The 15,692-nt window shown below is 43.8% G+C and overlaps 2 protein-coding genes across 10 annotated transcripts in view; both read left to right on the forward strand.

Annotated features, from left to right (window-relative positions):
- LOC142400472 (myosin IXB) overlaps positions 1–6,177 on the forward strand; it is a 51,981-nt gene extending 45,804 nt beyond the window's left edge. For 5 of the 9 annotated variants that reach the window (XM_075485374.1, XM_075485379.1, XM_075485377.1 and 2 more), the window contains 14 exons: positions 53–160; positions 284–454; positions 541–582; positions 669–780; positions 882–955; positions 1,044–1,236; positions 1,423–1,551; positions 1,800–1,905; positions 2,204–2,335; positions 2,490–2,613; positions 2,863–2,913; positions 3,712–3,827; positions 3,932–4,071; positions 4,520–6,177. In XM_075485374.1, coding sequence (XP_075341489.1) covers positions 53–160; positions 284–454; positions 541–582; positions 669–780; positions 882–955; positions 1,044–1,236; positions 1,423–1,551; positions 1,800–1,905; positions 2,204–2,335; positions 2,490–2,613; positions 2,863–2,913; positions 3,712–3,827; positions 3,932–4,071; positions 4,520–5,073 — 2,052 coding nt within the window. In that variant the 3' untranslated portion in view covers positions 5,074–6,177. Of the gene's footprint in view, positions 1–52; positions 161–283; positions 455–540; positions 583–668; positions 781–881; positions 956–1,043; positions 1,237–1,422; positions 1,552–1,799; positions 1,906–2,203; positions 2,336–2,489; positions 2,614–2,862; positions 2,914–3,711; positions 3,828–3,931; positions 4,072–4,192; positions 4,248–4,494 lie in introns of all 9 variants that reach the window. The other 4 variants (XM_075485375.1, XM_075485382.1, XM_075485380.1 and 1 more) reach the window with 3 other exon arrangements.
- Positions 6,178–8,320: 2,143 nt separating this feature from the next.
- Positions 8,321–15,223, forward strand: use1 (unconventional SNARE in the ER 1 homolog (S. cerevisiae)). Its single transcript, XM_075485383.1, has 8 exons — positions 8,321–8,825; positions 10,208–10,257; positions 10,407–10,485; positions 10,694–10,846; positions 12,170–12,185; positions 12,285–12,315; positions 12,455–12,617; positions 13,737–15,223. Exons 1-8 carry the CDS (start codon positions 8,727–8,729, stop codon positions 13,917–13,919), a joined length of 774 nt encoding a protein of 257 aa, XP_075341498.1. The 5' UTR covers positions 8,321–8,726; the 3' UTR covers positions 13,920–15,223.
- The last annotated feature ends 469 nt before the right edge of the window (positions 15,224–15,692 follow it).

Raw genomic sequence — 15,692 nt, forward strand, 5'->3', positions numbered from 1 at the left:
TTGATTTATCAGACGGGCAGCTCTACAAAACAACGCCTGCGTTCATTTGCAGGTCAATGATTTCCGCTCCAGGGGCAAGTCGCTCTCAACCACAGAAGACATCTTTGTAACAGCCACCATGCAGTTCAGAGAGACTGTCAAGGCCATGTATTCTCTCCCAGTAAGTCTGTATGAAGGCTTTAAAAAAAGACACATACTGAACGTATCCATACTGATCAGTTATTCCTCACCATCCTCTCCTCCTCCTCCTCATTGTTTTCTTCTTTCTCCTAAACTTTTCCAGAAACCTACCATTGGCTACAAAGGACTAATGACGGGCTACCAGAACAAAGTGATCCTTCTGGCAGGCAGCAAACAGAAAGAGGAAGTCCAGCTCGTGGTCAACCTGTTCCAGTCGGTGCTGGATGGCTTCATCAGAGGAGAGATGAAGAAGGAGGAGGCTGAACCTGCAAAGGTGAGCCACTGAAGTTCATGATTAGAATCCAGTCCAAATATGAAGAAAAAAACGACGTGCTCATACCTTTGTGTCTGTATTTTTAGCCTGCCAAAGCCAGAAAGAAGAGAAGGAACAAAGACAAAAGTGTAAGTTTACAGTTCAGTTTTTCATGTCCAAAGTAAGGATTTTAATTCAGTTCAAATCTAAGTCTCTTTGTCGTCTATCTTGGTAGATGGAGAGCCCCCTGGATCACGTTTTTGTCCACTATCAAGTCAGCATAATGCAGTCATGTGACCAGTGTTCCTCTTACATCTGGGGCATGGAGAAAGCCTACATGTGCAGCTGTGAGTAAACGCCGCCCATCACAAAAACTAAAGTTCGTTAACATAACATACAACATGCAACACTGATTCACGTAAATGTCTTTTGGAATGTTTTGTTACAGATTGCAAAATGGTGTGCCACAAGAAGTGCCTCTCCAAAATAGTGACTGACTGCTCCACCTTCTGTGCCAAAAAGGTTTGTTTTTATATCTGGAAAATTCTGAGGCTTGGGGGATTGCATGGGTATAGGTCTTACTGACTGCTGCTGTGTGGTGAATCCGCAGAGTGATGAAGAGTTCACCGGTCAGCACTTCGGTGTGCGGGTGCGTCACCTGGTGAGTGACAAGAATCCAGTGCCCATGGTGCTGGAGATGATGCTGGAGCATGTGGAGATGAACGGCCTCTACACCGAGGGCATCTATCGCAAATCTGGCTCCGCCAACCGTATGAAAGAGCTACACCAGCGACTGGAGACGGGTTAGACTCTCGATATGGCATTTCCATCCAACTCACAATTAACTGGGAAAAATGTAGAATCGTCTTTCTCAAACTCTTGAAATTGAAGCTTGCCTTTATGTATTCATGTCCTGATAGTCTGTAGCAGGTAAATCAGGTGCCCGATTGTTGAATTTTGTGCCGCTTTTCCGTTTTTGATGCGTCTAGATCCCCATCTGATCTGCCTTGATGACTACCCCATCCACACAGTGACAGGCCTGCTGAAACAGTGGCTGAGGGAGCTGCCAGACCCTCTGATGACCTTCACACATTACAGTGACTTCCTGCATGCAGTGGGTGAGGAGGACATTCCCCAGCAGGGGAAGACATTTCACCATAGAAACGATGCGCTTGCCTCTGCTGTTCGGTGTTTCTTCAGCTTGAGTTTTTCTTTTGTTTGTATTAGTCACGTGAAGGCCAAATATCTTATCAGTTGTGATTGATGATTAAACAGAGACCTTTTTTTCAACAGCACGGTGGACTATCAATCTTGAGAAATAAGTGTTGGATTTGATTTTTGTGTGTGTGTCTGCTCCTCCTTTTAGAACTGCCAGAGAAGCAGGAGCAGCTTCATGCCATCTATAAAGTCCTGGAGGATCTTCCCTCAGCAAACTTCAACACTTTGGAGCGACTCGTCTTCCACCTCGTCAGGTAGGGATTCTTATCTTGCACATTTCAGTGCAGTGATGATAAATATGACTGACTTCTCCTAAAAATGTTGTTGGCATTACACTCCCGAGATGACTCCAAATATTCAGCCAAACTCATTCAGAAACTTAATTTTTCCAGAGAGGCTAACTGAGAGTGAGCTCAATGACGCAATGAGACTGTAAAGTAGTAATACAGCAATAAGTGCACCTCAACATTTAAGTCAATCCCTTGTTTATTAACTGAACATTTCATCGTATGCGGCTGAGTGACGTCTCTATGTCCGAAAATGTTCCTGCAGGGTCTCTAAAGAAGAGGCTCACAATCGCATGTCTCCCAACTCGTTGGCCATAGTGTTCGCACCGTGTATCCTGCGTTGCCCTGACAGCGCCGACCCGCTACTCAGCATGAAGGATGTTGCCAAAACAACCATGTAAGACCACCACGACAGCAAAATGAACAAAATCAACCTCTTATTCTACCTGGAGATACATTTGCTTAGATTGATTAGATATACCACCCATGTTTATTCATAACTAAGGAGAGCTGTAACTTTAGAGGCTTTACTATTCCTGTTTTGCCTGTAGGTGTCTAGAGATGATCATCATGGAGCAGATCAGACGCTACAATGAGAAGATGGAGGAGATCGAGCAGCTGGAATACGCTGAGGCTCTGGCTGTTAACCAGCTCAAACTCAAGAGAAAGAACACGGTGAGGAACAAACACTGCGTCGCTCTGGATCTCCGGCGGTTGATCTAGTGTGGCCTGAAAACGTGTTGAGATCCTGGCACACTTGTTAAAATATTGTGAAAAAAATCACCTGAGAAAATGACCTACATGATGAATCCAGCTTGCCTAATCGATAACATTTTCTTGTATCATTTAAATCGCACAAACCCATCGTCAGTTGTTCTTAGGTTACATGGGGTAACATGGCCGATGTTCCTTGTCTCTCTTTAGCACTACTGGCATTTACCTCTCAGGTTCTCAGCTCCTTACAAAGGAGTGGTGGTATGTATCATACAGTTCTCCTAGTACAGTCCATCTGGTAGTTGTAGTGTGTAGTAGTTTGCCATGTTAAAGCGCCTGTGCATGGCATGTTAGTAGCGGGTGATGTTTTTCTGCTTTTTTTTCCCCCCCAGACATCTTTCCTTAATATTATTTACCCTTCCATACTAACTGGGAGTAGACTGCATGTTGCTGTTAGTCTGTTTTATGTCCTGCTTGTGATGTGACGGATTTGTTGTTGTTCTTTTATGAGAAAACAAGATGGTTCTGGGTTGGTGCTGTGATTCCCGTCTTTGGATGATAGTAATCTAACAATAGTGTTACTTGCTTTTCTTTTTCTTTTTGGTATTCATCTGTCTCTCTGTTAACTGTTTAACCTTTTTGTTTAATAGAGACCACAAAGCTCTGAAAGTCCTATCATTATGGAGTAGTTGGTAGTAGTTTTTGAATTGTGGGGATGTGTTTAATTTTGATGGCAGTGCTTTTGTGAGAGGTGAATGTGTGTTATCATTTCTGCCACTGCATTCATTTATTTTATTTCTCCTCCTTTCAAGTAATTCCTGTACACAAAAGTGCTAAGAACTCGCGTGCACATGCATGAAAGTCACAGGCAGCATCCACTCTGCTTTTCTTTTTACCACACTAACAGTTCCTCAGTTTCAGATCGGGGTTAAATGTGGATATATTTTGGGGCTATTTGACATCCATAAACAACTCCTTTTGCATTATAATGCATTATAATCCCCAAATGGACATTTACGTGGAGTTGGTTGACAGTGTGCAATGCTGTGTTTTGTGCAGGTGCATGAAAAGGTCAGCTCGGATCTCAGCGTGGTCCCCGAGAACGAGCCGCTGGACTCGGACACCGAGGCTGAGAAGAACCTGGTGGAACGCATCAAGTCCATCAAGCAGGAAAAGTAAGGATGCTCTCTTAACTTTTCCATTTTCACCACAGCGTTGCATTTGTCTGCTCTTGTTTTTTAATACGCCTCGTGACCTCATCATCTGCCCCCCACCTCAGAGAGGACCTGGCCTGTCGACTGCCAGAGATGGAGCAGGCTGGTTCAGACCAGGAGAACTTGGACTCTGAAGCCTCGCTAAGCTCAGAGAGTCTCCTGGATGAGCAGCAGCGCTCTTCTACCCACAGCTCCGACCCTGAAGGTGAGTATTAAGGTCCACTCCGGACCTTGCTTCCTTCTACCTGTTCCTCTCACTCACCTTTGGGTTTCTGACCAGACCACGGGGCCATTGGGTTGGGCCCTTCCTGTCTTTTGTGGTGCAGGTCTGGACCAGTGATGGTGATGGGGTCGCTGACGTCTGCTCTGTAAACAAAGCAGGTTGGGGGAACAGCAACCGTGTTTGTGTGTTTGTGTGCATGTAAATTCACGTGTGGCACAGAAGCATGCAAAGTTGATAGATAAATTGAACATTTGGCACCTAATTAAATTAAATCATTGTAATTGTTACTTTCTGAATAGATTTTTATTTAGATAACATGGTTGCATGATCTTCAATTTGTTTTCACTCTCTCGGGACTTCTGTGAATGATTTCAATAAAAACACGTTTGTCTTTCCTTCCCTCAGCTTCTTGTTCTATCTCCTCTTCTAGGGCGAGGTGGTCTCCAGCTGAGGAGACACAGGCCAGTTTGTCCTCCCAAACCATTAGATTGGGCTCAGCGACCTAAAATCCCTGGTGGACGCATCTCTCTGTTAAACCTCACCCCTTCCAGCTCCACCACCTCTGTGTCTAGCTGCGCTTCTTCAACCTCCGAATCGTCAAACGCTTCCATCAGGCATCTTCTGCAGCGCCGCAGGCCTATCATCCCAGACACAGTGAAACTCCCCCCAGGTGTTCGCTCCCAGCCTGCGGCCTCGAGTCCAGCTCAGACTTATACTCCTGGGAATCGAGCATTCAAGCACTTTGTCAGGAGAAGAGAGCAGCCCGGCCGCCGTAAAGACAGCACCCAGTCCCTGTACCTCGACGGCACAGAGTCTGACCTGTTGTTGCATTTTTCCTCCTGCCCTCCCTCTGCTTCCTCCTCCTCCTCCTCCATTTCTATGATGACGCCTTGTCCTCAGCTCCAGCACCTTGAGAAAGAAACCTCGGAAGGCCAGCGACGCTTCTCTGACCCAGACATACCCTACATGGACGATGATATCTGACTGCAGTGGGATAACAAAGACAGTTAAAGGCTTCGACATACAAGAAAACAAAACTGACTGCATTCAGAGTTGAGGAGAGGTTAAGAATCAGAGCAGCGTTACGTGTATGTGTGTGTGTGTGTGTGTGTGTGTATGGAAGTGAGAGAACAAGACAACGTGTGCATTTGCTGCAGTGGCTCCACATAGTCAGACTGAAGCAACACAAAACAGAGGCTGCTCCAGCTGTTGTCAGAGGGCAAACTACTCAAGGCGCTGTCGAAAGTCTTGTGTTGTCCTGTATGACAGTAAAAAAAAATAACTGGACAAATTGTTGCCAAGCACCTTTTCTATCCTTTTAATATATTGTGGCTACTGTTGATCAATTCAGCTGGACCAGAGGCTGCATGTTCTGTGGCCTCGTAATGATTCTTTTTCTCTTTTTCTTTTTTTTAATTTGTGCTAATTCAAGAAAATGTTGCAGGTTCCAGTCGCACTTTTCCTTTCTTTTTCTCCTACTGAGCAAAAACTGCTCACTGAGTTGTTAGCTAGTGCCTTGATATATTGTACATTGAGTTGATAACTCATTCCTCGCATCGTAAATATAGAACAGTGCTCAGAGAGGGCGGGCGGGTGATTTGGAATAAAAAAAAAAAGGGGTAGGGTCTTTTTATCTCAAGATGTGCTGAGACCAAGGAAATAAACACGCATACTGTTTGACTTCATCTTTCACCGGATGCCCAACAGACACCAGACAGGAAGTCATTGCTTTCAGATAGCAAAGGTAAAGGGGAGGAGCACGCGCCACTTTCTCCGCTGAAACCCATAACGTCATGCCACAATGTCTTTAAAGCTTCATGAGCACAGTCTTCTAGAATGAACATGGTGTCACTCAGATGTGGACAGTCCCAAGATGAGCAAGTTTTCCTGAAGCACAGCCCGGGCCGACATTGTGTGAAATGTAATACTAATGTTCCTCTGTGACTGCTGAATGATGTCTGTTAGTTTGTCTGGATTTTGAGGAAAATGTTCTGGTGTGTATTGTGTAACGGAGAGTATGTTTGAGACTGAATGACATGAGCTGTAATGGTTATTAGTATTAACATGAAAATACAGTACATGCTTGTAGCACCTGCTGCTGTGTGTTTCAATCAAGTACAAATGAACGGATATGATCTGTATGACGGTAAAGACAGGGTTACATCTTCAAAAATCACATGCAGTTGGCATCAAGCATTATTGGGACAAATTTACTATAAATGCATCACTTTTCATTCTTTAAGAATCCGTTGCAGGTGATGACGTATTGAAGCATGGAACGAATGGACATCACCACAAAACGGGTTTCACCCTATGTGACGCTGTGCTAGGCATTAGCTTTTCCTCTGCTGGTATATCCCTGCCCTTCGTTTTGTCTTCAGCAAGTGATGCGGCTCAACCGGGCCGTGGTTCGGATGGCTTGCGTCACTTGCTTTGAGAGCTGTGCGTGTTTTAGGTTCACAGCAGATCAAATGAATATTAAAGGAAAAGCCCAACGCTTTTTTGGTCAAACTTTTGAGTCAAGATTAAGACCCCGGAAAACAAAGGTTTTAGACATCAGCTGTAATCCCTGAAATCTTTTTCCTATTTAGAATTGATTTCACTCAATTTATAGCTGAGGAACTGCACGTTCAGCTCATGTTCATTGTATAAATGTAGATCAAATGTGTTTGAGTGTCCAAATATCTCCTAACCTTACTGTACATTACGGTCGACACATTGTGTTCTGTAAAACATCCCTCTTTTGCCCTTTTAAATCTTTTACATTTTACTGAAGAAAGCCATATAAAATCATGTGGTCAAGAGAAAAGTGTTTAATTATTGATAGTAGACTTCCATTTCTTGATGACCGGATATGTTGAGCACTCGTTTGTTGCTTGCTTCTCTTTCACTTGAAAGCTGTGATTTAACCCATCAGCAAGACTGAGGTCGGGCGACTGTGGTCGTCAGGTCATCTGAAACACTGCTCCGTCACACTCTCGGTTTTGAATAAATGTCCCTCTGCTCTCATAAGTGAAGCACCCTCCGGCCCATCACAGCTTCTCCCCTGTGCTTCACCATAGCAACCACATCAGTAATAGCATCAGACTTTAAACCAGCAGCCCTTTAAACAATACAAATTCTTGTCTCACACATTAAAAGGGATAAAGAGATCATTAGATGTTTTTTGACAAAGCTCACCATTTAACTGAAGAGCATTCAGGTCATTTTACCTCACAAAGCGGTTTAGAGAACGACCATTCCCAGCTTCCATCAAAGCAAAAGGTCGCCCCCAATATACGTTTTTGTTTACCATGCTGATCCATGTGTGTTACTTCACAATATGGACGTCAATAGTCTCGTTCTACAATATTGTCAAAAGAAAGAAGAAAAAACTACTCATGTGACCAAACTTAAATACACTGAGAAATGTGACCTCTGCTCAGACTGAAGGTGGAGCTATAATGATTGCATAACAGGTAGATGCAGGGATGTCACCATTTAGGAAAGCAAGTAGAACGAGAGTCCTTGTATTTATTGTCATGGCTCACAACAAGACTTGGTGCAACTGCCAGGTTAACAAAACCTGCCTCAACCGTGCTTTTTATGTCATGATAAGTACAAATATTTAGAATAGATATAAAGTAATCCGTTTGGGGCAATGTACCACCTGTGTGTGTGTGTGGCCCATATTTGCACTCAAGTCACGATTATTATCCATCATCTCCAGCGGAACCAGAATAGAAATGTCATATACCCCCCTATCCTGAGAACTAAAAATGTAATAATTAGTTAACAAAGCACAACACTTTCTGAGAATTATCTTTCTGTCTTTAGTGGTATCTTTTTCTCTGTCGACAAAACAAAAGATATAAATACTCATACAGACATCCCAAGTCTCCCGGAAGGTCCGGGAGTCTCCCTGATATTGATAGTTAATCACGGATGCCCGCGAGTCGGATAAAATATCCCGGATTTTAGACTATTCGAGGGAGTTTTTTTTTTTTTTTTTTTTTTTCAATGCGAGTGAGAGCGTGCAGGCAATAAAATAACTCGTGCAACTTGCGCGTTTCGACTGCGCAGGCACGAGAAAGAGAGTGGTGTGGGGAGAGGTTTCTTGTGAAACCTGTCTGTCCAAAGCGACGCTCAGTTCAACGAGCGTCCAGGGCGACTGCTTATCAGAGGAGGGCGGCGGCGGCGGCGGGGGGGCGGGTGGTGATGGTGGTGGAGTGGAGAGGAGAGGAGAGGAGACTGAGTCATCTCCCTGAAATGAGTTTTTGGAACTTGGGATGTCTGCTCATATTAGGCCACCGTAAAGCTAGCCTGGGCGAAAGCCGACTGTTGACTCCGTCAAACGTGTGCGGAGCCAAAATCTTTGGGCGGAAGTACGTAGTATGGCGTCGCCAGGCTACCGTAAAGCTTCATTTGGGGAACAATTTGAAATTAAATTAACTTTTAATGTGCCTCAGCTGCAACAAAATGCTCAATGATAATGTGAATAAATAAAAACAGAATGAAGACATGGCCAAGCATTAAAGACTTCTCAGCTATTTTTTTTTTCTTCTGCGGTGTGTATAAAACAAAAAAGTTTACAACTGTCGGTTACCTCGCGTAACCATTTGACGTCAAACTGCTGCGACCGTGTGTCAGCTTCCAACATGGCTTCAAGATTGGAGATTAATTTCATTAGATTGTTGTCTCGCTGTGAATCAATAGCGTCGGAGAAACGAGGGGAAACGGAGTGGAGGTTAGAGAAGGTAAAGCAACATGGAGTGAATTGAATAACTCAGGGCTGTATTTATCTGATCTTTAGCTTGACTGTTGTTGTTAGCTGTTAGCCGCTGTTGCTAGCTGTTAGCAGCTGTTAGCCGCTGTTAGCCACGTCGTCACTGAAAACCAGGCTGGTTTTCAGCTGTAGACTCCGACAAGCGTCACATTTCACTATTACAGTGCTACATTTTCTCTGGTGTGTTAATGCCCCTCATTAACGAATGAGTGAAGAATATGACTCAGCAAACATTCACGTTATGGGAGTTAGAGCTGCAGCACACGTTCAAGTGTCAATTTGAAAAAACAACACTGTCTACCATCACTTTCATTGATTGGTGCTTCTTCTTCTCCTTTTTTTGTAAACCATTGCTGCTATTTAATATCTCCATCCGGGTTTTACTGTATTACATTGGGTAGCTAACACTAAATGTCCTCTGTCAAAACAAGCCAACCCAATGAATGCTAAATTGCAGCTTTGTCATTATTTTTTGGAAGCTCCAGTTTGTGATCCTGTCTTTTATTCCTCACTGGTGAAGTAAACTGAAACGGTTTGTTTGAGAGGTTCGAGAGATGTCCAGTGTCTTGTTGATATTTCAGTATAAACAGGACACATTTTTGATAGTTGAATTTACTGGCAAACAGAAACGCTTATGAGACCAAATAAACTCTACAGTTCAAAATGAAGACCTGCCAGGACAATGAAGAAGCATCAAATTCAAAGAAGAAAATATTGAATGACCAGAGATCACTTAAATGTTTTGGTAAAATTAAATGGCAGAAAGGTTCATAGGCTGCTAAAGAGTATAAAGATTGGACTCGAACTTCACTCTGTTCCCGATGTGATGGAGGCATCAAAGTTGGAATAGTGGCAGATCAAATGCTGCGCCCATCATACCGTGTGTCTACTGTACAAGACTGTGATGGCAGTCTTATGATCTGGCCTCAGTTGGTCAGGTCTAAGTTCAGCAACGTTGCATACACTCGAAATTAGGTGAACTAATTACCTGAATACACTGAGCTGACCAGATTTTTACCATCATTAGACTCTCTTATTCTCTGATGGCACAGGCGTGCTACTGCATAACCTGCAGTGTGTACCGGACAAGCCGTCGCTGCTTGAAATCGACGCGTCGAAAGCAGAAAAAGGAGGGTGTGCAGAAAGATCTTAAGAAACTTTAATGAGCACCAATTTCCGAGGCCTTAACTTTTTTCCAGATACGAGCATCCCTTATAAGCGACAACATTTTCCATTGCCACACAGAAAGAAAAACGCATTTGGAAATTGTTTGAGGAACATGACACAAAGGTGTTCAGAGTGTTAAATATCAGCATTTCTGTTTATTTATTTTTATTTTTTTGTCTGCTTTAGTATGTCGGTGCCCTGGAGGAGATGTTGGTGGCTCTGAGGAAAAGCCAGAGGTAACCACACCTTGAACCTTTAAACAAGTAGATGAGTCACTGGTCGGTCCCGCAATTCTACTGAGTTGCTATAGAGTTTAATGGTGTTGTACGACTAAAAAAGAACAAATGCAACTCTTTCTTGATGAACTGTTTGTGTCTCTTTCCAGCAAACCCACACCAGAGGTCCTGACTGAATACACAAGGAAAGTAGATTTTCTTAAAGGGCTTCTGGAGGCAGAGAAACTGGTGAGATTTGAGAATATTGTAATTTTCATTCATTCATTTCAACTTTATTCATGCTGAATGTGTAAAATCCTACCAGTGCCTCTGATGAAGATTCTTATTGAATTGTCCCTCCTTTCGTGCCTAAAAAGCCTTTCTGAAAGCTAAGTAATGAGTTTTTCTCCTGTGAGCACAGTTCTCTGAGCTCTTGTCTCTTTCTGCTCTTCCTCAGTCTTCACCAACAGAAAAGGCTTTAGCCAATCAGTTCCTCGCTCCTGGCCGAACACCCACAATAGCCAACGAGCGGATGCCCGCCACGAAAACGGTCCACATGCAGACGAAGGCCCGGTGCACGGGCGAGATGAGGGATGAGCTGCTCGGCACGGTGGGAGGGAGATCCGCCGTGTTGCTTAGAAATTTAGAAGTCAAACTAAAAAAACAACAACTTTCAACTCTTTTTTTTTTTTTTTTTTTTTTTTTTTTTTTTTAAATGTTTATTTATATATATATATATATATATATTGTAGAGAGCAGGCTGGTCCACTTCAGAGAGACTGGGCCAAAGATGACTGGAGCACACAGGATACGTTTTACTGTTATTTTATTGTGCAAGCATGACTAACGTTTCGACGCCGTGCGTCTTCATCAGAGTCAAACCATACTGGTATCAAAGCATAGAATATAAAGACATTATTCCCTCCTTCTTTTCACGCATTGGTTAGTAGTGAGGGGTGGGTCTCAAGCAATTGTCCAGTAAGGGCACTCATGAATAGGTAACTTCATCAATTGCAATTTCCATTGTGAATAAAAACCAAAACACCATGAACCAAAGTGCAAAAAACATAATAAAATAAAATAAAATAAAAATATATACATGACAGACTCAGAGAAAACTGGATAGGCATAGTTCCTCATTTAGGCCATGTGGCTCAACAGTATTGAGGGTATAGATCCAAAATGCTTCCCTTTTTAATAGCATCTTGATTAGGTCCCCTCCTCTTTGGGGAGGTATGATTTTTTTCGATTCCCCAGAATTTCAAAGATGCGCATGAGCCGTGATTTGCCTGGATGTAGTGGCGCGCTATCGCATAATCCAAGTTTTTGTTGCGTATAGCAGCTTTGTGTTCAGCGATTCTCAACTTGAGAGGGCGTTTGGTTTGGCCCACATATAGTAGTCCACACGGGCATTTCAGAATGTAGACAACGTGTGTGGTGTTGCAATTAATGAAGTTGTTGATATTAAAGCGTTTGCCCGTGTGTGGATGAGAGAAGTGTTTTGTGTCGGAGGAGTTGGAGCAATGTGTACAGCGACCACATCTGTAGAACCCTAAAGGTGGAGTTGACAACCACGTCAGCTGTTTGGGGGTGGTGGTTGATGTCGTGTGTACTAGTCTGTCTCTTAAGGAACGAGGGCGCCTGAATGAGACTAGCGGGGGTTCAGTCTCTCTGAAGTGGACCAGCCTGCTCTCTACTGACTACAGTCCTAGACTGTGAGCACCAAAACGGCTAGAGCGCAAGTGACCTCCTTTCCCAATATATATATATATATATATATATATTTCCTTAAGCAATTTCAAAGAAATTGGTCCTTTTTGAGGAAGAAAGCCCTCCAAGTTTTATACAAAACGCCCAGCAATTTATTTTTTTCTTACATAATCATGCTTACATATTTGTTTCACTGACGCGTTTTTTCTTTGTTCCATTGCAGCGGTCGTCAGGGAAAGGTGGGACATTTTGGATGTTGAAGACTTCTAGTTTTTCAGCATGAAGCACAGCACGTAGTTTTTACAGTTTTTGTGTTTGTTCTCTTTTTCCCCGTTCAGGCCGCTCGGACGGAGACTTAAGAAACAGAAGGTAAATCGTAACATTCACTATCATTACCACTCGTCTGCGAGAGCCACTGTTTAAGGCCCGTCCATTCGACGCAGCTGCTCTCACTAAGCACCCCCTGGCTTTTTACTAAATGGGCTCTTGGATGTTTTGAACTATGCAGAGGTGTTCCTTTGGATGAGCGTCAGTCTGCCGCCGAGCTGGACGCCGTCCTGCAGCACCACCACAACCTGCAGGAGAAACTAGCAGAGGACATGCTCAATCTGGCCAAAAACCTGAAGAACAACACCCTGGCAGCCCAGAACATCATCAAACAGGATAACCAGGTAACTGCTTGGGCACCAGCAGAGCTGCTGAAGGGAAACCTATAAAAACCGCCTCGATCCATAGATGTCACCACGCTTGCTAATTTTAGTTTTGTTTAGAAAGACAAGAGTGGACTGTGTTACGAAGCAGTGTTTATCAAAGCTACAGGAACACAGGAGGTAACGCGCCAGATATTTGTTCCTTATTTTCTCTTCTGTTAAGCTACCTCACAAGGCTGGATTTTTCTGCCAGTAATCCCAGTATTTTGTTGACCCACAATTGTAGACACAGTGTTCGGTTGTGGAGTCCAAAAAAAAAAAAAAAAAGGCCTCCTGTCGTCTTCTCTTAAGCTCCACATTCACACAAAGCTGCCAAGCTGTGATGTGGTTCTTCAGCTTTGAAACTACAGCTGTTTGATACTTAGTCTGTAGCAATCTTATTACACTGTTACACAAAGGTTACCTCGTGTATATCACATTAGAGATGATATAGAATATTACTTTATTATCAAGGTTGACACTGAAAAAAGAGAGGGAGAGAAAAAGGAAACATAGGGCAGTTACAGGCTGCTAAAACTCACCCTCCTGTCCTGATATTTATCCACATGATTCACAATTAGTACGACTGGATGCTAATGATCGAGCCGGGAACTGTGGGATGGAATTATCTCCATTCTTTCCTAGATGATGGTCGGGTGTATCGTCTGCTAAAGGAGACGTTAAAGGAAGCTTTGGAGCTCCTTTCCTTTGCATTTGGAGCATCCGAACGGCGCTTGTCAAGACCGTTCCTCAGATAATTCAAGGTCATATCTCTTAGTTTGGAAGGTTCCCAAACAAAATGGACTATTCGATCAGGCTCCTAGATTCTTCTCTTGACCTTCGTCAATAGACAGAATTTAAACCAATATTTTTTCAACATGTGTTTATTTATGTTTATTTTTTTTTTCTATGAAATGCATCCTCTGAATCTTAGCATTGGAGAAAAACCCTTTTTTTCCTCTTGATGTCGCTTGTCTCATTCTGGCCAGAAGGGGGCAGCATTACACGGGCAGAAAGCTTCCGATAAGGGATTATTCCTATTTCTATACTTGAAATCATTCTTTTTACCCACGCTGGGTGTTTTCTCCCTCTGCTTCCCAGACTCTGAGTCAGTCCATGCGCCAGGCAGACCTGAACTTCGAGAAGCTGAAGACGGAGTCGGAGCGGTTGGAGCAGCACACCAAGAAGTCTGTTAACTGGCTGCTGTGGCTGATGCTCATCCTGGTCTCCTTCACTTTTATCAGCATGATCCTCTTCATCAGAATCTTCCCCAGGCTCAGATGATGACTGTGCACAACCCTGAACTCTTAATCCGACATCCTCCTGTGTTTACCAGGGCAGCAACTATGTAGACCTCGGTAGATCTATACAGCATGTCTGTATGTGACGCAGATCAGTAGCAGTCCGAAGCAACACGAGCCAGTTAGATGGACGGAAATATTTGCACCTTGAACACTTTAAAGCTTCTGTATTCCTTCTCTTAAAGTGAGCAGTACATGAACTGAGATAAAGAGTGGCTTGGAGGGGGTTCGGATTCAGACTTGATACACAGACGACAGGGAGTTAGCCTTAATTATTTTAATCCCTCATCAGATAGACGACCAGCCATGAAGCACATGTATGCATTGAATCCAGACTTCTTCCAACGGTGTGTTTTCTAAATGGCTCGTTACTTTATCTCCACAGTTCAGTGCCATCTAAACGTTTAGTAACTGATGAGTAACGCGTTACGGTGCGGTGCCAGACGGATATACTGCATGGACACGATAAAGGCTTTCATCATGTTCGTAACTTTGTGTTCAAAGCTTGCCTCCCTTTACAGGTGTGGACAGAAGCACGGATCCACTCATGACTCCACTGTAGTGCACGACAATCCACTGCTGACAGGATACGAGGTGCTTCACTAAAATGAAACATCTCAAACTGTCAGGAGGTCCAGGTGTCTGTGCTGTTCTTTTTAATGCACCTCTCCGTTTATTTCCGGCGCCATCGGTCTAGTTCATGTGTTCAAGGGTTCTGGTGACTTGATTCCATATACGTACATCAGCCGATGTTGTTTGTCGTGGTTCGTGATGACTGCAGAGGGCGCGGGTGTCGATGAAGTAATGTCTTGTTCCCATTAAATAACTGTAATGCCATGTTCGTTCCTGTGCGAGTACTTGTGCGACATTTAGACTGAAAGTTGTGAGTTTAGGATGATTAAAAACTGCCTCCAGACTAAATTAAAATGATTCAATTTCCCGTCGCTGTTGCTGCATTTCATTTCCGTGTCTTACTTGCTTCTGGTTTGTGAGCCGTGCATCCTCTTTCCTGATTTAGGGAACGAAACAGCACTGGGTGCAGTGACCTCATATAGCCACCATGCGTCAGTCCTGATATGCAAGCATCAACGGACAACGACCTCCTTGACCCTGGAATGGCCCGATCAGCCCCAATTCCCAAATTAACTCCACTATTCATTTAGAACTGAAGATTCAAGTATGGCTAAATAAAGCCGGCCTGCTGTAGTAAAAGCACACAGAGGGACAGTATGTGACTCATGGTGTCTGTGCATTTTTCACCTTTTGTTCCTCCTTAATTAAACTTAATGTGGAAATATGATGTCAGCGCTTCAAGTCTGGATTTATTTGTGCAAACAGACCCTGAGGAAGCTCCTAACATTCCTCCCGTGCTGCGAGCCTGACTGTTGTCTGAGGCCCTTGCAGCTGACCAGCTTGTTCAGGCTTGCAGCTGGGCTTGCAGTCCCTCCGCTGCCCCACCTCGTCGCTGCTCGCTGGCTGACGATCTGGGCTGAGACTTGGCCCGCTGTGTATTTTAGGATCCCTCGGGGTATTTTACCCGCTGGAAGCCAAGGTATGCAGGCCACCACGAGACCAAATGAGGCCGTGTCAAAGCAGAGGATCATCGTCCCTCATTTTAATCACAGCTGTTTGCGCCTTCTGTCTCAGGCCTTTGCTAACACTCTGGCTGTACGACCAGTGCAGTCCATACATGACTGCATCCCTGATGTGGTTTCTCATGTCCATTACGGGTGTATTATCCAATTAGCTGTAAGAG

The sequence above is a fragment of the Odontesthes bonariensis genome, chromosome 15, assembly GCF_027942865.1.
Source record: "Odontesthes bonariensis isolate fOdoBon6 chromosome 15, fOdoBon6.hap1, whole genome shotgun sequence".
Classification (NCBI taxonomy): domain Eukaryota; kingdom Metazoa; phylum Chordata; class Actinopteri; order Atheriniformes; family Atherinopsidae; genus Odontesthes; species Odontesthes bonariensis.

What these genes read in the sequence shown, in the direction of transcription:
- use1 (XM_075485383.1), top strand. Translation starts at nt 8,727, where the DNA reads ATGGCTTCAAGATTGGAGATTAATTTCATTAGATTGTTGTCTCGCTGT. An exon ending in GCTCTGAGGAAAAGCCAGAG is followed by an intron (nt 10,258 to 10,406) that starts GTAACCACACCT and finishes GTCTCTTTCCAG; the next exon opens with CAAACCCACACCAGAGGTCC. An exon ending in GGAGACTTAAGAAACAGAAG is followed by an intron (nt 12,316 to 12,454) that starts GTAAATCGTAAC and finishes TGAACTATGCAG; the next exon opens with AGGTGTTCCTTTGGATGAGC.